We start from the raw sequence: 20,181 nt of genomic DNA on the forward strand, positions 1-20,181 counted from the left end.
TGAAACAAGTATTATGTAATTTATGATTTATAAAATAATATATATTTAGAAAATAAATGCTGAGTGGATAAGGAATAAAAAGAAATATGCAAAAATGTCTTAGAATTTATCAAGAAAAGAATCTCAGAATTAAAGTTTTTGGTAATAGCTTTATTGAGATACAATTCACACGCCTTACAATTCATTCATTTAAATGGACACCTCTGTGGTTTTTAATATATTCACAGAGCTGTGCATCCATCACCACAATCAAATTTAGAACGTTTTCAACACCTCTAAAGGAAATCTTTATCAATCACCCCCAGTCCTCCCTTAGCAACCATGAATCTTCTTTCTGTCTCTCTGTTTGCCCATTCTGCACATCTCATGTAAATGGAATCATGTTTATTTGTTTTCACTTAGCCTAATGTTTTCATGGTTCATCCATGTTGTAGCATATATCAGTATTTCATTCCTTTTTATGGCCAGGTAATATTCTGCTATGAATATGCTACATCATTTATTGAGTCATCAATTGACGGATGTTTGGGTTTCCTCCTTTTGGCTATTATGAACAGTGCTGCTGTGAACATTCATGTACAAGTATTCGTGTAGCCATATGTTTTCATTTCTCTTGGGCATATACCTAGGAATAGAATTTCTGGTTAAAATTCTGTAACATCTTTTGCATTTTATTGTTGGATTCCTTCTCCTCTACTTAAAACAAAGTGAAACCAACATTTTCCCTCCAACCCTGCTGTCCTTTATGTTATAATTATTTTCTTCTTTTTCACTGACAAACTTTTAAAAGCAAAAGTTAGCTTTTTTTTCTCTTGTTGTTTACCAGCTATTCTTTTCTGTTTTAACTCCTTGGGTTTCTTCTACCATACCCAAACTGCTCTGAAAAGTAACCAGGGAGGACTTATTCCCTCTGAATGGTGGGTTAGGTTATTGGGATCCACCCTCCTACTAAAACCAATTTAATAACTAGGTAAGATTTTTTTTTAATTTTAATCTATCACAGAGATTATAAACAATAAAGAAGTACTGGCCAAAAGAGGAAATAGAATGCTGAAAACAGCCTTTGCCCTGAGGGGTTTGCTAATCCTGGCTGCCTCCATTGAGACAGCCTTACTAGGTGAGGGAGCCAGAAACAACTCAGGGCCTGCTGGACAGGATGGAACCCTCCAGAATAAGGTAGGGTTTCAAAGAGATATACCCAAACTAGGAAGTGGAACAACTTTGAGACATTTCAGTTTGAATCTCCTGGGACTAAAAGAGATTCCCAAATCTAGAACTTCGTCTTAGGTGGTGGAATCATTGGATATCCATATGCCAGAAAATAAAAATAAAAGAGACCAGACAGATACTTCATACCTTGTATAAGAATTAACTCAAAATGGATCATAGACTTAAATGTAAAATGTAAATCTATCAGACTTCTAGAAGAAAACAATGAGAAAATCTCCTGACAAGTTGATTTTGTCAAAGTTAAAAACTTTTTCTCTGTAAAAAATAATATTAAGAGAATAAAAAGATAAGTCACAGACTGGGAGAGAATATTTTCAAATTACGTATCTGATAAAGTACTTATATCTTGAATATATAAAGAATTTCCTAAAACTCAATAATAGGAAAGCAAACAACCCCATTAAAAATGGTCAAAAGACCTGAACAGACACTTCAACAAAGAAGAAGATATAAGGATGGCAAACAGGAATAGTTGATTCTCAACAGTCTATATCATTAGGGAAATGCATTTTAAAACCAGAAAGAGCAACCATTATACACCTATTAGAATGGTTAAAATCCAAAAAAAACTAGCAATAAACAAATGCTGGTAAGGATGGGAACAGCATCAACTCTCATTCATTGCTTGTGGGAAGGCAAAATGGTGTAGTCACTTTGGAAGACAGTTTGGCAGTTTCTTGTAAAGTTAAATATAGACTTACCATATGACCCAGCAGTTACACTCCTGTATGTTTACCAAGTGATTTAAAACTCATGTCCACCTAAAAACCTGTATGCAAATGTATATAGCAACTTTATTTCATAATTGCTAAAAATCTAAAGTAACCAAGATGTCCACTCAATGGGGCAATGGATAAACTGTTATATACCAATACAGTGGAATGTTATTTATCAGTAAAACACATCAAGCTCTTGATTCATACAACATCAATGAATCTTTAATGCATTTTACTAAGTGAAAGAAGCCAGACCCAAAAGGCTACAAGCTGTTTGATTTTATTCATACAACATTCTGGTAAAGGCAAAACTATAGAAATGTAAAACATATTAGTGGTTGCCAGGAGTTGGAGAAGAGGAGAATGTTGACTACAAAGCCAATATATAGGGGAACTTTTAAGATGAAGGAATTATTCTGTATGTTACTGGCATGGTGGTATGATTCTATGCATTCTTGAAACCCATGAAATTGTACCTTAACCAAGCATTGATGGTTAACGTCTCCAGTGATGGCATGTGGATATCGTGTCCCCTCTCATATGATATGATGAGGATGCTTCACCTCTGTGGTATTCTTCATGGAAACCCATAATAACAATCTAATCATGAGGAAAACATCAACAGACCCAGATTGGAGGACGTCCTATAGGTGAACTGACCAGTACTCATGACTGTCAAGGTCATGAAAAACAAGGAAAGACTGAGAAATAGACCAGAGGAGACTAGGGAGACATGATAACTAACTACAATGTGGTACCCTACATTGGATCCTGAAACAGAAAATGGACAGTAGTGGATAAACTGCTGAAATTCAAATAAAGTGTATAGCGTAGTTAATAGGAAGGTATCTGTGTCAGTTTTTTTGTTTTGACAGATGTGCTTTGATAATGTAAAATGGTAACAATGGGAGGGGTGTGGTAAGCAGATTCAGAAAATGTACTATCCTTGTAACTTTCCTGTATCTAAAATTATTCCAAAATATAAAGGTTATTGGGGGAAAAAAGAATAACAGTTTGGTTATCAGTGTCAAACATAGCTGGGAGTTCAAGAAGAACTGATGAATGGAAAAGGTTCTAGAGAGTGTACGGGAGGTATTTATAGGAAAAGGAGCTCAGTTTTACAAAAGTTTGTTTCCAGTAGGTGAAAAAGCATGAGGAAAGTTTGAATTAGCAAATATATGTAAGCCATTTATTTTAGTTATAAAAGTTAGATGAGTATTGGAAGGGATTTTTTTTCAAAATATAGAAAATTTTTACAATTTGAAGGCAGAAATATATGAAATTTCATTGGGGTAAATTAAAAGCAGGGAAATTTCAAGTATGATGAAGTGTTTATTTTAGGTTTTTGTTTTGTTTAAAAAATAGATAAAAGATTATAATGAAATCATGAAAAGAATAGGTGAATTTTTTTGTATTATATTTTGTCATGTAATATCAGACACATAATTAAGTGGACAGTAAACGTCTTATTGTAAATATGTTGCATATATACGCACAACTTAACATTTTAATCTTGTAAGACAAGTTAATTTAGTACATAATGTCTTTTGAAAGTAAATTCAAAAGTGAAAAATATTTAGAAATTTTAATACTACATATGCATATACCATTTTGTCTTATTATTCAGTTATATACTCAGTTGCCAAATGAAACGGAGATGTTGCTAATTACTGTTGTTAAGGTGAAGTATATAGAAGTACTTAGAGTAAATATTTTTAGCATCACAGAGGGATTTTTTTACAGTTCTCCATAGTGGCTTTATATTACATTTTTAACATCCAGAGTTGAAAAGAATTATATATGTATTTATAAAATAAAGTAATACATAAAGTAGAGGTAAAGTGTGAATTTTTATACTGTGATAGATAACTTTGAATTAGTAAACTTGTATAGATTTTTCACTCATATAAATTTCTTAAAAAATAATATTTGTGTTTTAATTTACAACTTGCAAAGTAGTTTCATATAAATGCCTTAGCCACATAACAGCAAAGCCTTCAAAAGCTTCTGAAGGTATATATAATCAGTTACATGGTTTGTTATGTGTTTTGTTAAAATAGCAAAGATGGTAAGTCTAATTAATTACATAATTTTGTGATCAAGCTAACCAAATAAGAAAAAGTATCAAATTTAGTTGGAGAGGATTGCAAATTTATTATTTTTCTTAATGTTAGGATTCCTTCTATGCCACTCACTCAAGCTTTCTTTATCTGAAAATTTAAATTCCCATAAGAGATCACAAAAAAATTGCTAAAATTTAGAGACTACTTCCAAAGCATGGCCCCAGGACTCAGTTTCTGCAGCTGGGACAACTAAGCAAATGCATAGTTCCCTCCAACTGCTCGTCAAATTGTATTTGCATTTGCCCCAGGTTTCCACTCACTGTTACTGCCATTACTTTTGAAATGCATTGTGTATTTTCTTTTTATTCATGGATTAGCATTAAAGTATGTTTTGAATTTTATCTGGAATCTGATTTCCACTAGAATTTTAGTTGAGGCTCATATAGAATACCCTAGGAATTTAAAGTCTACAAAAATTCTTAATTCTTTATTTTTAAAATGAGATTTGAAGCATACCTATCACAGTAGCGCATTTAAATGTATCATACTTCTAGTATGAAAGTATTGTGACCATTTCTCTTTCATATCCATATATTGCAAATACTTTTCCCCATGTCGGTTTGGAATCATTACTCTCCACTGTGTGTATGCATTCTGGTATGTTTATGAATTTTTAGGATACAATTTTAGGAACTGGTCATAAGGGTTGTTTACTAATATACTTAAAGGGTAATTATATGTAAGTTAAAAGTGGAACTTACCCCTTTTACCTTTTTATTTCTAGGTAATCCATTACGTGCAAGTGGATCTTGCAAGAATCAGCTACCAGGAAGAAATTCTCTTACTGGTACTTTATTTCGGTGGGAAGAAGACGAAATACCAAGGTTAGTTTATGTTGTAAAGGAAAGGAAAAGTTATTTACATATATCCTACTCTATTCAGAAATCAGTGGTTAGCATAATTTAATTTTAACCTTTATTGTAATTGTTTTTTATTTATAAGTTTATCAAAAAAGCAAATCTCAACATTAGTGTATTACATGGATCATAGATTTCAAGAACAGACCATGAAAATAGACCTAGTTATTACCTAATTAATAAAAGAAACCTGGATGTGTTTATACTTCTCTCCAACATCCATCTTCTATGTACATTCTAAATTGACATCCTATAACTTGTCAAGTAAAAATCACATAATAAAATAACAATTTAAAACCTAAATGGAGGGACTTCCCTGGTGGCGCAGCGGTTAAGAATCCATCTGCCAGTGCAGGGGACACGGGTTCGATCCCTGGTCCGGGAAGATCCCACATGCCGTGTAGCAGCTAAGCCCATGTGCCACAACTACTGAGCCTGTGCTCTAGAGCCCATGAGCCACGACTTCTGAGCCCGCATGCCTAGAGCCTGTGCTCTGCAAGAAGAGAAGCCACCGCAGTGAGAAGCCCACACACCGCAGTGAAGAGTAGCCTCCACTCGCTGCAACTAGAGAAAGCCCGCGCATAGCAAAAAAGACCCCAACACAGCCAAAAAAAAAACCTAAATGGCGAATATTTTTAATAAAAATAACCCCTAAATATTTCCAAATATTGAATATTTGTGGGGAGGGCTTCCCTGGTAGCGCAGTGATTGAGAGTCCGCCTGCTGATGCAGGGGACATGGGTTTGTGCTCTGGTCCGGGAAGATCCCACATGCCGCGGAGTGGCTGGGCCCGTGAGCCATGGCCTCTGGGCCCGCGCATCCGGAGCCTGTGCTCCGCAATAGGAGAGGCCACAACAGTGGGAGGTCCGCGTAGCACAAAAGAAAAAACCAAAAAAACTGTAGATGTCTGAGCTCCACCCTCAGTGATTGTAATTACTGACTGTAATTGTCTGTTGTGTTAAGCTATGAACAGAAATGTTCAGAGAGGCATGGTTTTCTAAATACCATTGTATTGCTTATCTACCTTTCATGACTAAAATGAATGGTCTACATGTATTTGCTGACTCAATTTTATTACTCACACTTCTTCTGTTTACTGGAAACAAATTTTTAATTCTGAAAACTACTTCCTTTCCCTAGGAACTCCTCCGATACTGAATGTCTGAAGTAGGCAAGAAATAGTTGTAAATTTCTACTATGAGATTGCTTTTTTTTGCGGTACGCGGGCCTCTCACTGTTGTGGCCTCTCCCATTGCGGCCTCTCCCATTGCGGAGCAGAGGCTCCAGACGTGCAGGCCCAGCAGCCATGGCTCATGGGCCCAGCCACTCCGCGGCATGCGGGATCTTCCCGGACCAGGGCACCAACCCGCGTCCCCTGCGTCGGCAGGCAGACTCCCAACCACTGCGCCACCAGGGAAGCCCAAGAGATTGCTTTTTTTTTTTTTTTTTTTTTTTTGCATTTTTTAATGTTATTGTTTCCCTCCTTTGTCACAAATGTTCTACTCCTGGAAAATTCACCCTTGAAATGTATAATACAACGCTTCCAAAAGTGTGAAACTTTTTAGTATAAAGGAGAAAACTTGGCCAAAAACTATTTTACCTGGTACTTTAATTCATGGCATAACTGATGTTGGTAAATTATATGGGTAAAGAAGACAAGCTATATTGAGAATTACTTTTTCTGAAAGTTAAAGGGATGGATATATTGTGATAGGTTGACTAATATGTCTCTTCTCTGTCAATGGTGAAAAGATATATGTGTGTGTTGTGTCTATACATATATATAAATAGTAAAAGTTCTGTGGTTTAACAAATTAATCTCTAATATTCCATCAAAATTTCTATTCAAACACCCATTCCTTAGGTATAGACAATGGAAAATGAGGTTTTGTTAATGTTTCTCATAAAACATTTTTAAATGTTTCAAATATTAATGAAATCTTCTATCACCCACTTTCTAGTAAAAGTTCTCTCCTTTTCATTTGGTGTCCCTATTGGTAGGAGATCTGAATTTTGGAACAGATAAACTGGGATCCATACTAGTTGTCTTTTGTTTATTCTGTCAAGCAGGGACATTTATATGGTGTCATCTGAAATCTTTCATGTGGCTCTGATGAAAAACAAAAATGCTTTTGAGTCAAAGAGCATTAGTGGGGAATAGTTCTCTGTAGTTCTCATAAAAAGTAATGACCTCATGGTGTCACCTCTTTTCCTAGCTATGATCCCACTATTGGACTCATGTGGTTTCTCAATTCTATAGTTATGGAAAATTTTTAAACATTCCCCAGCTCAGCAGTAGTTGAGGGCAGGGAGAACAGTATCATTTGCCCACTTTTCAGTATGTTCACCTCCCCTCATCTCTTGTTTTATATATATATTCCCTCCTCATTTGTAAAAACCATCTATGATTGCTGAGATAGATGCCTCTGGGCAAATAATTGCATGTGTGTATGGTTTTTGATGCATCCCCTCTGTTGTCCCTCTGTTATCTTATCCCATCCTGCCCTGGATGTGACCCACATGCTGAAACATTGTACATTCCTTTTCTATAAAATATAATGGGGCCTCCCTGGTGGCGCAGTGGTTGAGAGTCCGCCTGCCGATGCAGGGGATACGGGTTCGTGCCCCGGTCTGGGAGGATCCCATATGCCGCGGAGCGGCTGGGCCCGTGAGCCATGGCCACTGGGCCTGCGCATCCGGAGCCTGTGCTCCGCAACGGGAGAGGCCACAGCAGTGAGAGGCCCGCATACTGCAAAGAAAAAAAAAAAAATATATATATATATAATGAACCAAAATATGTAAAATAGACTCCAAAAGTATCTCAATGGAGTTGTCAATTTTGTGTTTCTCTTCCTGTTTTTCATTTCTTTGTATATACACACAGAGTATCAATTATGTCATGAATAATTGTGGATTAATACAATATCACTGGCTTTTCTGGTTACCACGTAAACATGAAAAATTGTTAAGTAATAAAAATCTTAAGAAAACTTTCTCTTATATAATTATTGTGTCTTTTGATACTTCTTTAATACAGCTCTTTAATACTGGAAGGTGTTGAACCACAGAGTACTTGTGAATTAGAAGTGGATGCTGTAGCTGCTGATATCTTAAATCGGTTGGACATTGAAGGTATATGCACAGTTATTCTTAATATATGTTTTTATTTTTAAAAATCCATGACCAAAGGATGGAAAAAGTAGGGAAGAAAACATTACTAGGGAAGTGAAATTATTTAAAGAAGGAGGATGTAAAATGTTATGAAGATTTTTTTCTGTACCTCTGATGAGATAGTCATTATTTTTTCATTTATGCTTTCATTCATATGAGTTTGTTTGCATAGACATGAACCTAAAGTAAGTGTGACACTAAATAAATTAGCCATTATAAAAGAATTTACTATGCTCTGCCTTTTAATTTTTTTATTTCCAGGTTATATAGCAGGGAGGAGACTTTTAGGTCTGCTGGCTATCATCAAATGTTTGAATCTTACTCACTTGCTGTGTTTTTGGGAACTAGTAGGAAAACTAAAAAAGGAGTAATATAGTAAATATAGGTTGGGATAATTTGTCTGTTTTATTACACAAAGTAGGTAATTGTTTTTCTTAAAAGACAGTATTTTTTTTAAGTATGGATTTCTTTTTTTTAAGCAAGTATTTTTCACTTTGACCCTTATAATATTGAAGTATCATTACGATTACAGCTCAAATTGGTGGAAACCCTGGTCTACAGGCCATATGGGAAGATGAAAAGCAACGGCGAAGAAACAAAAATGAAACTTCTCAAATTAGTCAACCTGAATCACAAGGTATAAATGATTTTCTTTTAACTGGATATTTTAATGGAAAAGTTTAAGCCATTGAGTTTTTACCTTGACATTAGATTTTGCTTTTCAAACTACCTTTAAATTTTCTATATATATTTTCCCTATTCTCATTGCTCTGAACCATAATTCTGTACCTCCAAAGTGTCACTCATTGTTTCTCTTCACATGAGAAATTGACATCTTCATTGGCCTTGGTTTTCACTGGTAGTACCTTTTTCTCCTTTTTCATTCTGTGGTATGTTTTAACCTCTTGTATTTCCAAATGAGCTATAGAATACTTACAGAAGAGCATGAATCCCAACTTAGAAACACTTCGTTTAATTCATTACACTTTGAAAATGTCACCCATGAAATTCTGCCCCCTTGTTATTTTCTGGGTATGTCATATAAATTCTGACTTTGACTACCTTGTACATCTCTGAAGAAAATACTCATTTTATTTTTTACTAAACCCTGCTATATTCAAAAAGAATTTGAAGGGGCTTAAGTAATGCCATGGATACAACAAAAATTTTTAAATAAAGGTAAAAGAATAGAAGACATAATTCAAAAGGCAAATGTATTTGAAATACAGTAGTAAGCCTATACTGAAGTCCAATTAAAATTTGTATTATAATCTCTTGGACACTAAAAATCCTTTGATAAGTTTTGAATGCCTTTAATGCCTTTTAAAATAGAAATATTTTATAAAGGGAAAATTTCTAGGTTCAGGGTGTATGATACATTTATAGGTAGAAAATAATGTTTTTCTCTTTTAGATTTAAGTTATAGAACTTAATCTTAGACTGACTTTAAGTGCTTAACTTCATAGCTTCAGTAACAACCATTTCTCTTTTGTTTGATTTATAATAGGACTACTTTTAGGTGGTGTTATATGTGTCAGGGATAGGAAATAGCTACCATTTTAAAAGCTCTTCTAGGAAAAAGGAAAATATTTCATTCATTTGCTATCTACATTTTTTAATGCACTTTTAAAATTCAAAGATCGCAGGTTTGTGCCAGCAACAGAAAGTGAAAAAAAATTTCAGAAGAGACTTCAGGAAATTCTCAAACAGAATGATTTCTCTGTGTAAGTGGTTATTTATTATAGATCTCAGAACTAATTTTATTGCTTTGATATATAGTTTGTTATAAAGGATATGTTTTAATTAAACAGAACATTATCAGGATCTGTGGACTACAGCGATGGATCCCAGGAGTTCCCTGCTGAATTAACATTGCACTCTGAGGTTCTGTCTCCTGAAATTCCTCACTGTACACCGGCTAATATGGTAGAAGTCCACAAAGACACAGAGTTGAGCAAAGGTGAGGTTTTCTTTCAAGTGTACAGAAAATACCATAACAGACATCCTGTGTATCTAGCACTGAGATATTAGTATTTGGTTGAGTTAGCTAATTTTTTATTTTCCTAAGAAGTAAACATCATTGATGTAGCAAAGACCTCTCTCTCATTCTTTTACCTTTTCTTCATCTCTAGAGGTAAGCACTATTCTGAAGTTGGTACAAACTGTTACAATATATGATTTTGTGTTTTCTTATATATGTTTGTCCAAAGCATATACTATTATTTTTTTTTTTTTTTTTTTGCGGTACGTGGGCCTCTCACTGTTGTGGCCTCTCCCGTTGCGAAGCACAGGCTCCGGACACGCAGGCTCAGTGGCCATGGCTCACACGGGCCCAGCCGCCCCGCGGCATGTGGGATCTTCCCAGACTGGGGCACGAACCTGTGTCCCCTGCGTCAGCAGGCGGACTCTCAACCACTGTGCCACCAGGGAAGCCCATATACTATTGTTTTAGGTTTTAGATTTTACATAAATGGTGTTCCTACTTTGCGTAGATTAAGCAACTTGCTTTTTTTCATTCAACATGTTTTTTAACAACTTAATTCGGGTATAATTTATGTAACATAAAATTCACTCATTTTAAGTGTATAATTCAGTGATTTATAGTAAGTTTACAGAGTTGTACTAACATCTCCATAATTCAATTTTAGAATAGCTCCTTCTCCTCAAAAGATTCTTTGTGTCCATTTGCAGTCACATCTCCAACCCCAAGTAACCACTCATCTACTTCCTTGTCTCTGAAGATGTGCCTTTTCTGGATATGTCATGTAAATGAAATCATACAAAATGTGATCTTTTGTGCCTTGCTTCTTTCACTTAGCATAATGTTTTCAGGCTCATCCATATTGGAGTATCTCTATCAGTATTTCATTCCATTTTATTGCCTAGTAGTATTGCATTCTACTGATATATTTTATTGACTAATTCATCAGTTGATGAAAATTTGAGTTGTTTTCACTTTTTGGCCCTTAAGAATAAGGCTGCTCTGAACATTTATGTCTTTGTATGGGTATATATTTTCATTTTTCTTGAGTAGATACCAAGGAAGAGAATTGCTGGATCATTTGATAAATTTGTGTTTAATTTTTAATAAATTGCCAAACTTCTCCAAAGTGACTGCACTGTTTTACATTCCCACCAGCAGTATATGAGGGTTTCAGAAACCCCACGTTCTCACTAACACTTGTTATTATCTGTGCTTTTTTATATAGCCATCCTAGTATGTGTGAAACGGCATCTCATTATGGTTTAATCATCATATCCCTCATTAATAATGATGTTCAGTATCTTTTGTGTCAGCAATAATAACTTTGAAATCTATCCTTGTTCTTACATGTTTCTAGGTCATTCATTTTAGCTGCTGATTAGCATTCTTTTGTAAGACTAAACAAGTGTTTCTGTTCTCTACAGCTATTAGATGGTTTTCACTTTTGCACTGTTGTTAACAGTGTTAGGTCTGTCACCTTGTGGCCATGTGCAAGAGTTTCTCTACAGAAGACATACAGAAGTGTAATTTGCCAGGTCTTAGGGTGTATGTATTATACTCTACCTAGATAGCATCTATTCTAACAGGGTTTTTGTAATACAGTTACCTTATACGTGATTGGTAAATAAGAGAATAATGAAAGTTTTACTTAGAAGTCATGTTGTTTCGCATAAAATTTTTCTAAGCAAGAGGAGCCAGAATAGGAGGAGTAGAATTGCAGCCTTCAGTAGGAAAGGAAAAGCCCTCTTTTCACTGCTGCATTGGCAGCAGGGGCTCTTTTGACTGTATTAAACAACAGCTAGAAATGAGCACCTACACCCACCCAGGGCTTCCTCCTTCCCTAGAGTTGCATCCTAGCATTGTGCCCTCTGTGACTCATGGTAGGTTTCACCCTCTCCTCAGTACTTTAATGGCAGCCTTCTGGCTCAGAGCTCTACTTCCGTTTGCTTTGTCTTAGCATCTGCCAGCCCGATCCTAATCAAAATGTACCCAGAATTTCCATACTATTATTTTCTGTGCATTTTTAATATCTCCTATGACAGCCTCCAGCCACACTGAGCTGCCTGCCTGACTGAGCAGTTTATTTCCTCGGGTACCAATTATTGATTTTGTTAGTGTTCTCATTACAGAGTTGCATAAGTTTTGTCTTAGCCTTTTATTTTCCTTATAAGCTCAATTTTAGTGCTTAATTTTTCAGATTTTGAGGTATGTTAACAATAAAACTATCACATTTGGTAGTAAAGCCAGTATGTCAAAGTTGCTCTATAAAATGTACCTAAGTTTATATTCCCAGGATGTGTTAGAGCTTATACTTCCCTACATCCTCAACAATATTTGATAGTATAAGATGTAAAAATTTTTTGCCATTCTCATTCTTTGAAATCTAAATCTCCTTAGTTTAATCTTCATTTCCTGATTACTAATAAGTTTGAGCATTTGGATCTCTTTATCTGAGAATTGCTTATTCATGTTCTTTGCTCATTTTCTATTGGATCTGTACTCTTTTTCTTAGTAATTTGTAGGAATTCCTCATATTTTCTGGATATCAAGGCTTTCTCAGTTACATTTATTGTAGAGATATTTTCTCCTCATCTAGAATTACACTTCAAAGTCTCCATAAAATTTTTTTTAGCTTTTTCCTTCCCTATCCGGATGTAATGGAAGTTTTCATCCTTAAGGTTTATGTGTGCTTACAGATTGGTTTTTCACATATAAGTCTTCAGTTTATATGACATTTTACTTGTGTATATAGTAAGGATCTTACTGTTATTTATTTTTCTAGATGTAAAGAGCTAGTGGTTCCAACATATTTATTGAAAAGTTATTTTTTTCCCACTGAATTCCCCAACCTCGGTTGTGTTCTCCCATGTTAATATCATACTGTTGTAATTACTGTTGCTTTGTAAGTAATGATATATATCAGGAGCAGATCTTCCCTATTTAGTTTCAAAATTATCTTATTTACTCTTTTTTTTAAATACATCTTTATTGGAGTATAATTGCTTTACCATGTTGTGTTAGTTTCTGCTGTACAACAAAGTGAATCAGCTATATGTATACATACATCCCCATAACCCCTCCCTCTTAAGCCTCCCTCCCACCCTCCCTATCCCACCCCTCTAGGTCGTCACAAATCATCAAGATGATCTCCCTGTGCTATGCAGCAGCTTCCCACTAGCCATCTACAAAATTGTCGTATTTACTCTTGATCTTTTTTTGTGTGTGTGGTACGCAGGGCTCTCACTGTTGTGGCCTCTCCCGTTGCGGAGCACAGGCTCCGGACGCGCAGGCTCAGCGGCCACAGCTCACGGGCCTAGCTGCTCCGCGGCATGTGGGATCTTCCTGGACCGGGGCACAAACCCCGGTCCCCTGCATCGGCAGGCGGACTCAAACACTGTGCCACCAGGGAAGCCCGAAGTTTGGGTTTTTTGAAATTATGAATGGATATTAAATTTTACCAATTGTTTTTTTGAAAATATTGACATAATCAGTTTTTCTCTTTTACTCTGTTAATACGGTAGTTACATTAATAATGCTAATGTATTTAATGTTAAACTATCCCTGCACTCCTGAAATAAATCCTTCGTTGTCATAATGTAGTATGTTTTTTTAAATGTTGCTATATCTACTTTGGTAATATTTTGTTTAGAATTTTAACTTTTTTTTTTTTTCAGTAATTGAGAAAGATCCATATTTTGCCCCCATTAAATGCATTGTGGAACTTTTCATATTTTGCAACTCTCCTTTCAAGAATTTTTATTAGATATAATCTGTATCTTAGAGATTTGATAGATCTCATCTGTAAAACCATCCAGACTTATATAGATTTTTGTGGGTTGATTTTATATGGCAGGGGTTGGGGGGGTGGGAAGTAAAGGAAGTGGATTTTAAGCTATTAATTCAACTTCCTTAACTGTTACAGGTCTACTCAAGTTTTCTGATTCTGTTTGAATCAGAGTTTATATCATATTTTTCCTAAGAAATTATTCATTTAATCTGATTTTTCCATATTTGTGGTATAAAGTTGTTCATAGTATTACTTGAACATGCCTCTTTTATCTTTGGCACTTCGCTTGTATTTCTGACATTGTTTATGCCTTCTCTCTATTTTGTTGTGTTCATTCTTGCCAATCTTGTCTATTTTGTTATTAGTTTGAGAACCAGCTTTTGTTTTCACTTATCTCATTTTTTTTGTTGTTTTGGGATGACCTATTTTCTGTGGTTTTTTTGTTCTTTCATTTTGACTAAACACTATTAGGCTAGCTATGTGTGTTAAAATATTTCTAGGATGTGTTAAAAATATTTCTTCCTGAAGCTTCTAACTCTCTTTTAAAAACTTGAAAAACAGTTTTAAGTCTGAATATCAGAAGCAGAAAAATAGAACCGTTTCCAATTAGCTTTCTTATAACTGCTTGCCATATTTTGCTATATAGTCTTTTTTTAAAGATTATTGGGTTTTTTAATTAATTTATTTATTTTTAGCTGCATTGGGTCTTTGTTGCTGCACGCGGGCTTTCTCTAGTTGTGTCAAGTGGGGGCTACTCTTCGTTGCAGTGCGCGGGCTTCTTATTGCGGTGGCTTCTCTTATTGTGGGGCACGGGCTCTAGGCGCGCGGGCTTCAGTAGTTGTGGCACGTGGGCTCAGTAGTTGTGGCTTGTGGGTTCTAGAGCACAGCTCAGTAGTTGTGGCACATGGGCTTAGTTGTTCCGTGGCATGTGGTATCTTCCCAGACCAGGGCTCAAACCCATGTCCTCTGCATTGGCAGGCGGATTCTTCACCACTGCGCCACCAGGGAAGTCCTATGTAGTCTTCTTTTCCCCTACTATTATGTGCTTTTTATTCTCCCTCTCCCTTTGATTAGATTATGAGATTCATTTTATCTTCTAAAAATTATTTAATCCCTCTGTACATTAGACCTTCTATAAAAATCACATGGCAAAAGACTTACATTTTAAAATCATGAATTAAAAGATATGGAGAAATATAAAGTTAATGTAAAATGAATTATTTGAAAATTTTAAACTATAGAGAATTTTATTATTCAAATCGGACAACTTGTCTTTTCTGTTCGTTTTATAAATTTTATTTTATTTTTTGTAAGTGGTAAAATTTTTATATTGAAAAAAAATTTTTTTGAAGTATTGTTGATTCACTGTTGTGTTCAATTTCTGCTGTACAGCAAAGTGACTCCATTATACATATATATATATATTCTTTTTTCATATTCTTTTCCATTATGTTTTATTACAGGATATTGAATATAGTTCCCTGTGCCATATAGTTGGACCTTGTTGTTTATCTATCCTATATATAATAGTTTGCATCTGCTAATCCCAAACTCTCAGTCCTTCCCTTCTCCACTCCCCTCCCCTTTGGCAACCACAAGTCTCTGTGAGTCTGTTTCTATTTCGTAGAGAAGTTCATTTGTGTCATATATTAGATTCCACATATAAGTGATAACATATGGTATTTGTCTTTCTCTTTCTGACTTTGCTCAGTATGGTAATCTCTGTGTCCATCCATGTTGCTGAAAATGGCCTTATTTCATTCTTTGTAATGGCTGAGTAATATTCCATTGTATAAATATACCACATCTTCTTTATCCATTCATCTATCAGTGGATATTTAGGTTGTTTCCATGTCTTGTCTGTTGTGAATAGTGCTTCTATGAACATAGGGGTGCATGTATCTTTTTGAACTATAGTTTTGTCTGGGTGTATGCCCAAGAATGGCATTGCTGGATCACAGGGCAACTCTGTTTTTAGTTTTTTGAGGACCTTCACACTGTTCTCTATAGTGGCTGTACCAACTTACATTCCCACCAACAGTGTAGGAGGGTTCCCTTTTCTACGCACCCTCTCCAGCATTTGTTATTTGTAGTCTCTTTAATGATGGCCATTCTCACTGGTGTGAGGTTATACCTCATTGTAGTTTTGATTTGCATTTCTCTAATAATTAGCAATGATGAGCATCTTTCATGTGCCTAATGGCCATTTCTTTGGAGAAATGTCTGTTTAGGTCTTCTGCCCATTTTTCAATTGGGATGTTTGTTTTTTTGTTATTGAATTGTAGGAGTTGTTTATATATTTTGGAAATTAAGCCCTTGTTGGTCACATGATTTGCAAATATTTTCTCCCATTCTGTGGGTTTGTTTATGGTTTCCTTTGCTGTGCAAAAGCTTATACATTTGATTAGGACTCATTTGTTTATTTTTATTTTTATTTCTATTGCCTTGGGAGGCTGTCCTACTAAAACGTTGGTACAGTTTATGTCAGAGAATGTTTTACCTATGTTCTCTTCTAGGAGTTTTATGATGTCTTATATTTAAGCCTTTAAGCCATTTTGAGTTTATTTTTGTGCATGGTATGAGGGTGTGTTCTAGTTTCATTGATTTACATGCAGCTATCCAACTTTCCCAACACCACTTGCTGAAGAGACTGTCTTTTCCCCATTGTATATTCTTGCCTCCTTTGTTGAAGATTAATTGTCAGTACATGTGTGGTTTTATTTCTGGGCTCTCTATTCTGTTCCATTGATCTATATGTCTGTTTTTGTGCCAATACTATGCTGTTTTGATTACTGTAGTTTTGTAGTATTGTCAGAAGTCTGGAAGGGTTATGCCTCCTGCTTTGTTCTTTTTCCTCAGGATTGTTTTGGCAATTCTGGGTCTCTTATGATTACATATAAATTTTAGGAATATTTATTCTAGTTCTGTGAAAAATGTCATGGGTATTTTGATGGGTATTGCCTTAAATCTGTATATTGCTTTGGGTAGTATAGCCATTTTAACAATATTAATTTTTCCAATCCAGGAGCATGGGATATCTTTCCATTTCTTTGAGTCATCTTCAGTTTCCTCTATTAATGTTTTGTATCAATAGTTCTCAGCATATAAGTCTTTCACCTCCTTGGTGAGGCTTATTCCTAAGTATTTTAATTTTTTTTGATGTGATTTTTTTTTTTTTTTTTTTTTTTTTTTTGCGTTACGGGGGCCTCTCACTGTTGTGGCCTCTCCCGTTGCAGAGCACAGGCTCCGGACGCGCAGGCTCAGCGGCCATGGCTCACGGGCCCAGCCGCTCCACGGCATGTGGGATCTTCCCAGACCGGGGCACGAACCCGCGTCCCCTGCATCGGCAGGCGGACTCTCAACCACTGCGCCACCAGGGAAGCCCCTTGATGTGATTTTAAAAGGGATTGTTTGTTTACATTCCCTTTCCGGTATTTCATTGTTAGTGTAAAGAAATGCAACCAATTTCTGTATGTTAATCTTGTATCCTGCTACCTTGTATTCATTTATCAGTTCTAGTAGTTTTTGTGTGGAGTTTTTAGGGTTTTTTATATAGACTATCATGTCATCTGCATATAATGACAATTTTACCTCTTCCCTACCAATTTGAATACCTTTTATTTCTTTTTCTTTTATGATTGCTGTTGCTAGGGCTTCCAATACTATGTTGAATAGAAATGTTGAGAGTGGGCATCCTTGTCTTGTTCCAGATTTTAGCAGGAAGGCTTTCAGCTTTTCATCATTGAGTATTATATTGGCTGTAGGTTTGTCATAAATAGCTTTTGTTGTGTTGAGGTATGTTCCCTCTATACCCACTTTTGTAAGGGTTTTTATCATGAATGGATGTTGAATTTTATCAGATACTTTTTCTGCATCTATTGAGATGATTATGTTGTTTTGTCTTTTCTTTTGTTGATGTGGTATATCACATTGATTGATTTGCATATGTCGAACCATCCTTTTGACCTTGGGATGAATCCAACTTGGTCATGGTGTATGATCTTTTTTACGTGTTGTTGGATGCAGTTTGCTAATATTTTATTGAGAATTTTTGCATCCATATTCATCAAAGATATTGGCCTGTAATTTTCTTTATTGGGTACTGTCTTTGTCTGTCTTTGATACCTCTGGTATCAGGGTGATGGTGGCTTCATAGAATGTCTTTGGAAGTATTCCTTCCTGTTCAATCTTTTGGAAGAGTTTGAGAACAATTGGTATAAGTTCTTCTTTGTGCATTTGGTAGAATTCACCTGTGAAACATCTGGTTCTGGACTTTTGTTTGCAGAGAGTTTTTTTTATTACAGATTCTGTTTCACTTCTAGTGATCAGATGATCTGTTCAAGTTATCTATTTCTTCTTGTTTCAGTTTTGGAGGGCTGTATGTTTCTAGAAGGTTGTCCATTTCTTCTAGGTTGTGTAATTGTTCATAGTGTTGTCTTATGGTTTTTTGTATTTCTGCAGTATCAGTTGTGATTTCTCCTCTTTGATTTCTTATTTTGTTTATTTGGGTCTTCTCTCTTTTTTCTTGCTAAGCCTGGCCAGAGGTTTGTCAATTTTGTTTACGCTTTCAAAGAATCAGCTCTTGGTTTTATTTATTTTTTTCTATTTTTTTAAATCTCTTTTATTTATTTCCTCTCTGATCTTTATTATCTCCTTCCTTCTGCTGACTTTAGGTTTTGTTTGTTCTTCTTTTTCTAATTCTTCTAGGTGATGTGTTAGATTGTTTATTTCAGCTTTTTCTTTTTTCTTAAAGAAGGCCTGTATCACTATGAACTTCCCTCTAAGAACTCGTTTTACCAATTTTAATGTACATTGATTTTTATCAGAGTAATATAACTGTCTGTATATACTAGGTAGGATTTAGAGGCTATAGAGATTGTAAATATTTAGTGATTCACAGTTTCAGGGTTTTTTGTTTTTGTTTTTTTTAATTACTCTGTGTGACTGGTTAGATATTCCTGTGGCTTTCATTAAGTTTTATTATGGTTTTATTTAGCATATGTCAACAACACTTCAAAATTTTAAATAGGTTTACATTGTAATGTTTCCTAATTTACACAAATTCTAAACAGTAAATTTCAGATTTAGGTCATTTACTTTAATGTTTTTGTATTCTTTGTCCTCTTAAGGTCATATTAGACGCAAAGTGGAGGAAGCTCTTATTAATGAAGAAGCAATTTTGAACCTCATGGAAAACAGTCAGACTTTTCAACCTTTGACCCAAAGACTGAGTGAGTCACCAGCTTTCTGTAAGTAACAGTGTGCCATAAATTTTCAGTGTCTTATATCAACAAAAGTGCGTATGTCAGGCGGTATGTTTTTCTTTGATTTGAAGAGGTTAATATTGCATGTTTGATAAATTCTTACTCAGTATAAAAATGAAATCTTGCATTGCGAGATGTAGTAGCTTCTTTTTTGTTTTCTACACAGCTTTTTCTGAAAAATAGTTGTGAAAGAAAATAATTCTTTTTTTTTTTTTAACTTGACTTTGTTTGGAAGAGAACCATATTGCTTTAAGGGGAAATATGCTTATTTTGAATTAAAATTCTCCAAAGTTAAGAACATTAATAAAATGCCATAATTGATTCTTTCTTGGTAAGTATCAGGAATTTCCCTGGACAATTCCTTTCGAGCTGTTAATTTTTGACTAGCATGTAGAACATGACAGTTATTTCTGAGTATCTTTGCATCTCCATAAATACATTTTCATTAATATGGTAAACCATTTGCTAGATTTCATTTCAATAATTTAGTCTAAATTGCTGACATTTTTCAGAAATTTATTTAGATTTTCATTGCAAAAAGTGAGATATCATTGAACTTCATGCCTCTTGCTTTGCTTGGTATAGTGATTTATGTTTCTTGCTCACGTTCTGTTTTTCCATTCTTACTGTATCAAATGAGGTATAGCATCAAATGTTATCCTACCTCTCTACAGTGTCCTCTCTCTGTTATTTACATTTTCATTTGAGTGGAAGATTAATTGAATGACTAGGGACAGTACCAAAATTATTGTACACAGTCATATTTCAAGAACATTTTCTATGACGGTAGGTAGCTTTTTTCTTTTTTAAATGAATGACATGACATATGTAGAAAGAAGTGATCCAAAGACCACATTTAAAAATTAATTTGAAGTTTATAATCTAAAATGTTTTATTTCTCTATCTAAGTAAATAAATATGTATATACCTAAATTATATTTTAGTTATAAAAACAAAGAAAGAAATTGAAAAAGAGAAGGAGAGACATATCCTTATTTCATTATATTAGGCAAATATAATGTATCACCAGCTGATATAATTCCACCTTG

At 34.9% G+C, this 20,181-nt stretch overlaps 1 protein-coding gene across 3 annotated transcripts in view; it reads left to right on the forward strand.

Annotated features, from left to right (window-relative positions):
* REV3L (REV3 like, DNA directed polymerase zeta catalytic subunit) overlaps positions 1 to 20,181 on the forward strand; it is a 192,311-nt gene that overhangs the window by 73,182 nt on the left and 98,948 nt on the right. For all 3 annotated transcript variants that reach the window (XM_060115376.1, XM_060115375.1, XM_060115377.1), the window contains 6 exons: positions 4,794 to 4,893; positions 7,964 to 8,058; positions 8,630 to 8,734; positions 9,737 to 9,821; positions 9,909 to 10,057; positions 18,998 to 19,117. In XM_060115376.1, the coding sequence (XP_059971359.1) occupies positions 4,794 to 4,893; positions 7,964 to 8,058; positions 8,630 to 8,734; positions 9,737 to 9,821; positions 9,909 to 10,057; positions 18,998 to 19,117 (654 nt within the window). The remainder of the gene's footprint in view (positions 1 to 4,793; positions 4,894 to 7,963; positions 8,059 to 8,629; positions 8,735 to 9,736; positions 9,822 to 9,908; positions 10,058 to 18,997; positions 19,118 to 20,181) is intronic.

Source organism: Mesoplodon densirostris, chromosome 12, assembly GCF_025265405.1.
Source record: "Mesoplodon densirostris isolate mMesDen1 chromosome 12, mMesDen1 primary haplotype, whole genome shotgun sequence".
Lineage (NCBI taxonomy): Eukaryota > Metazoa > Chordata > Mammalia > Artiodactyla > Ziphiidae > Mesoplodon > Mesoplodon densirostris.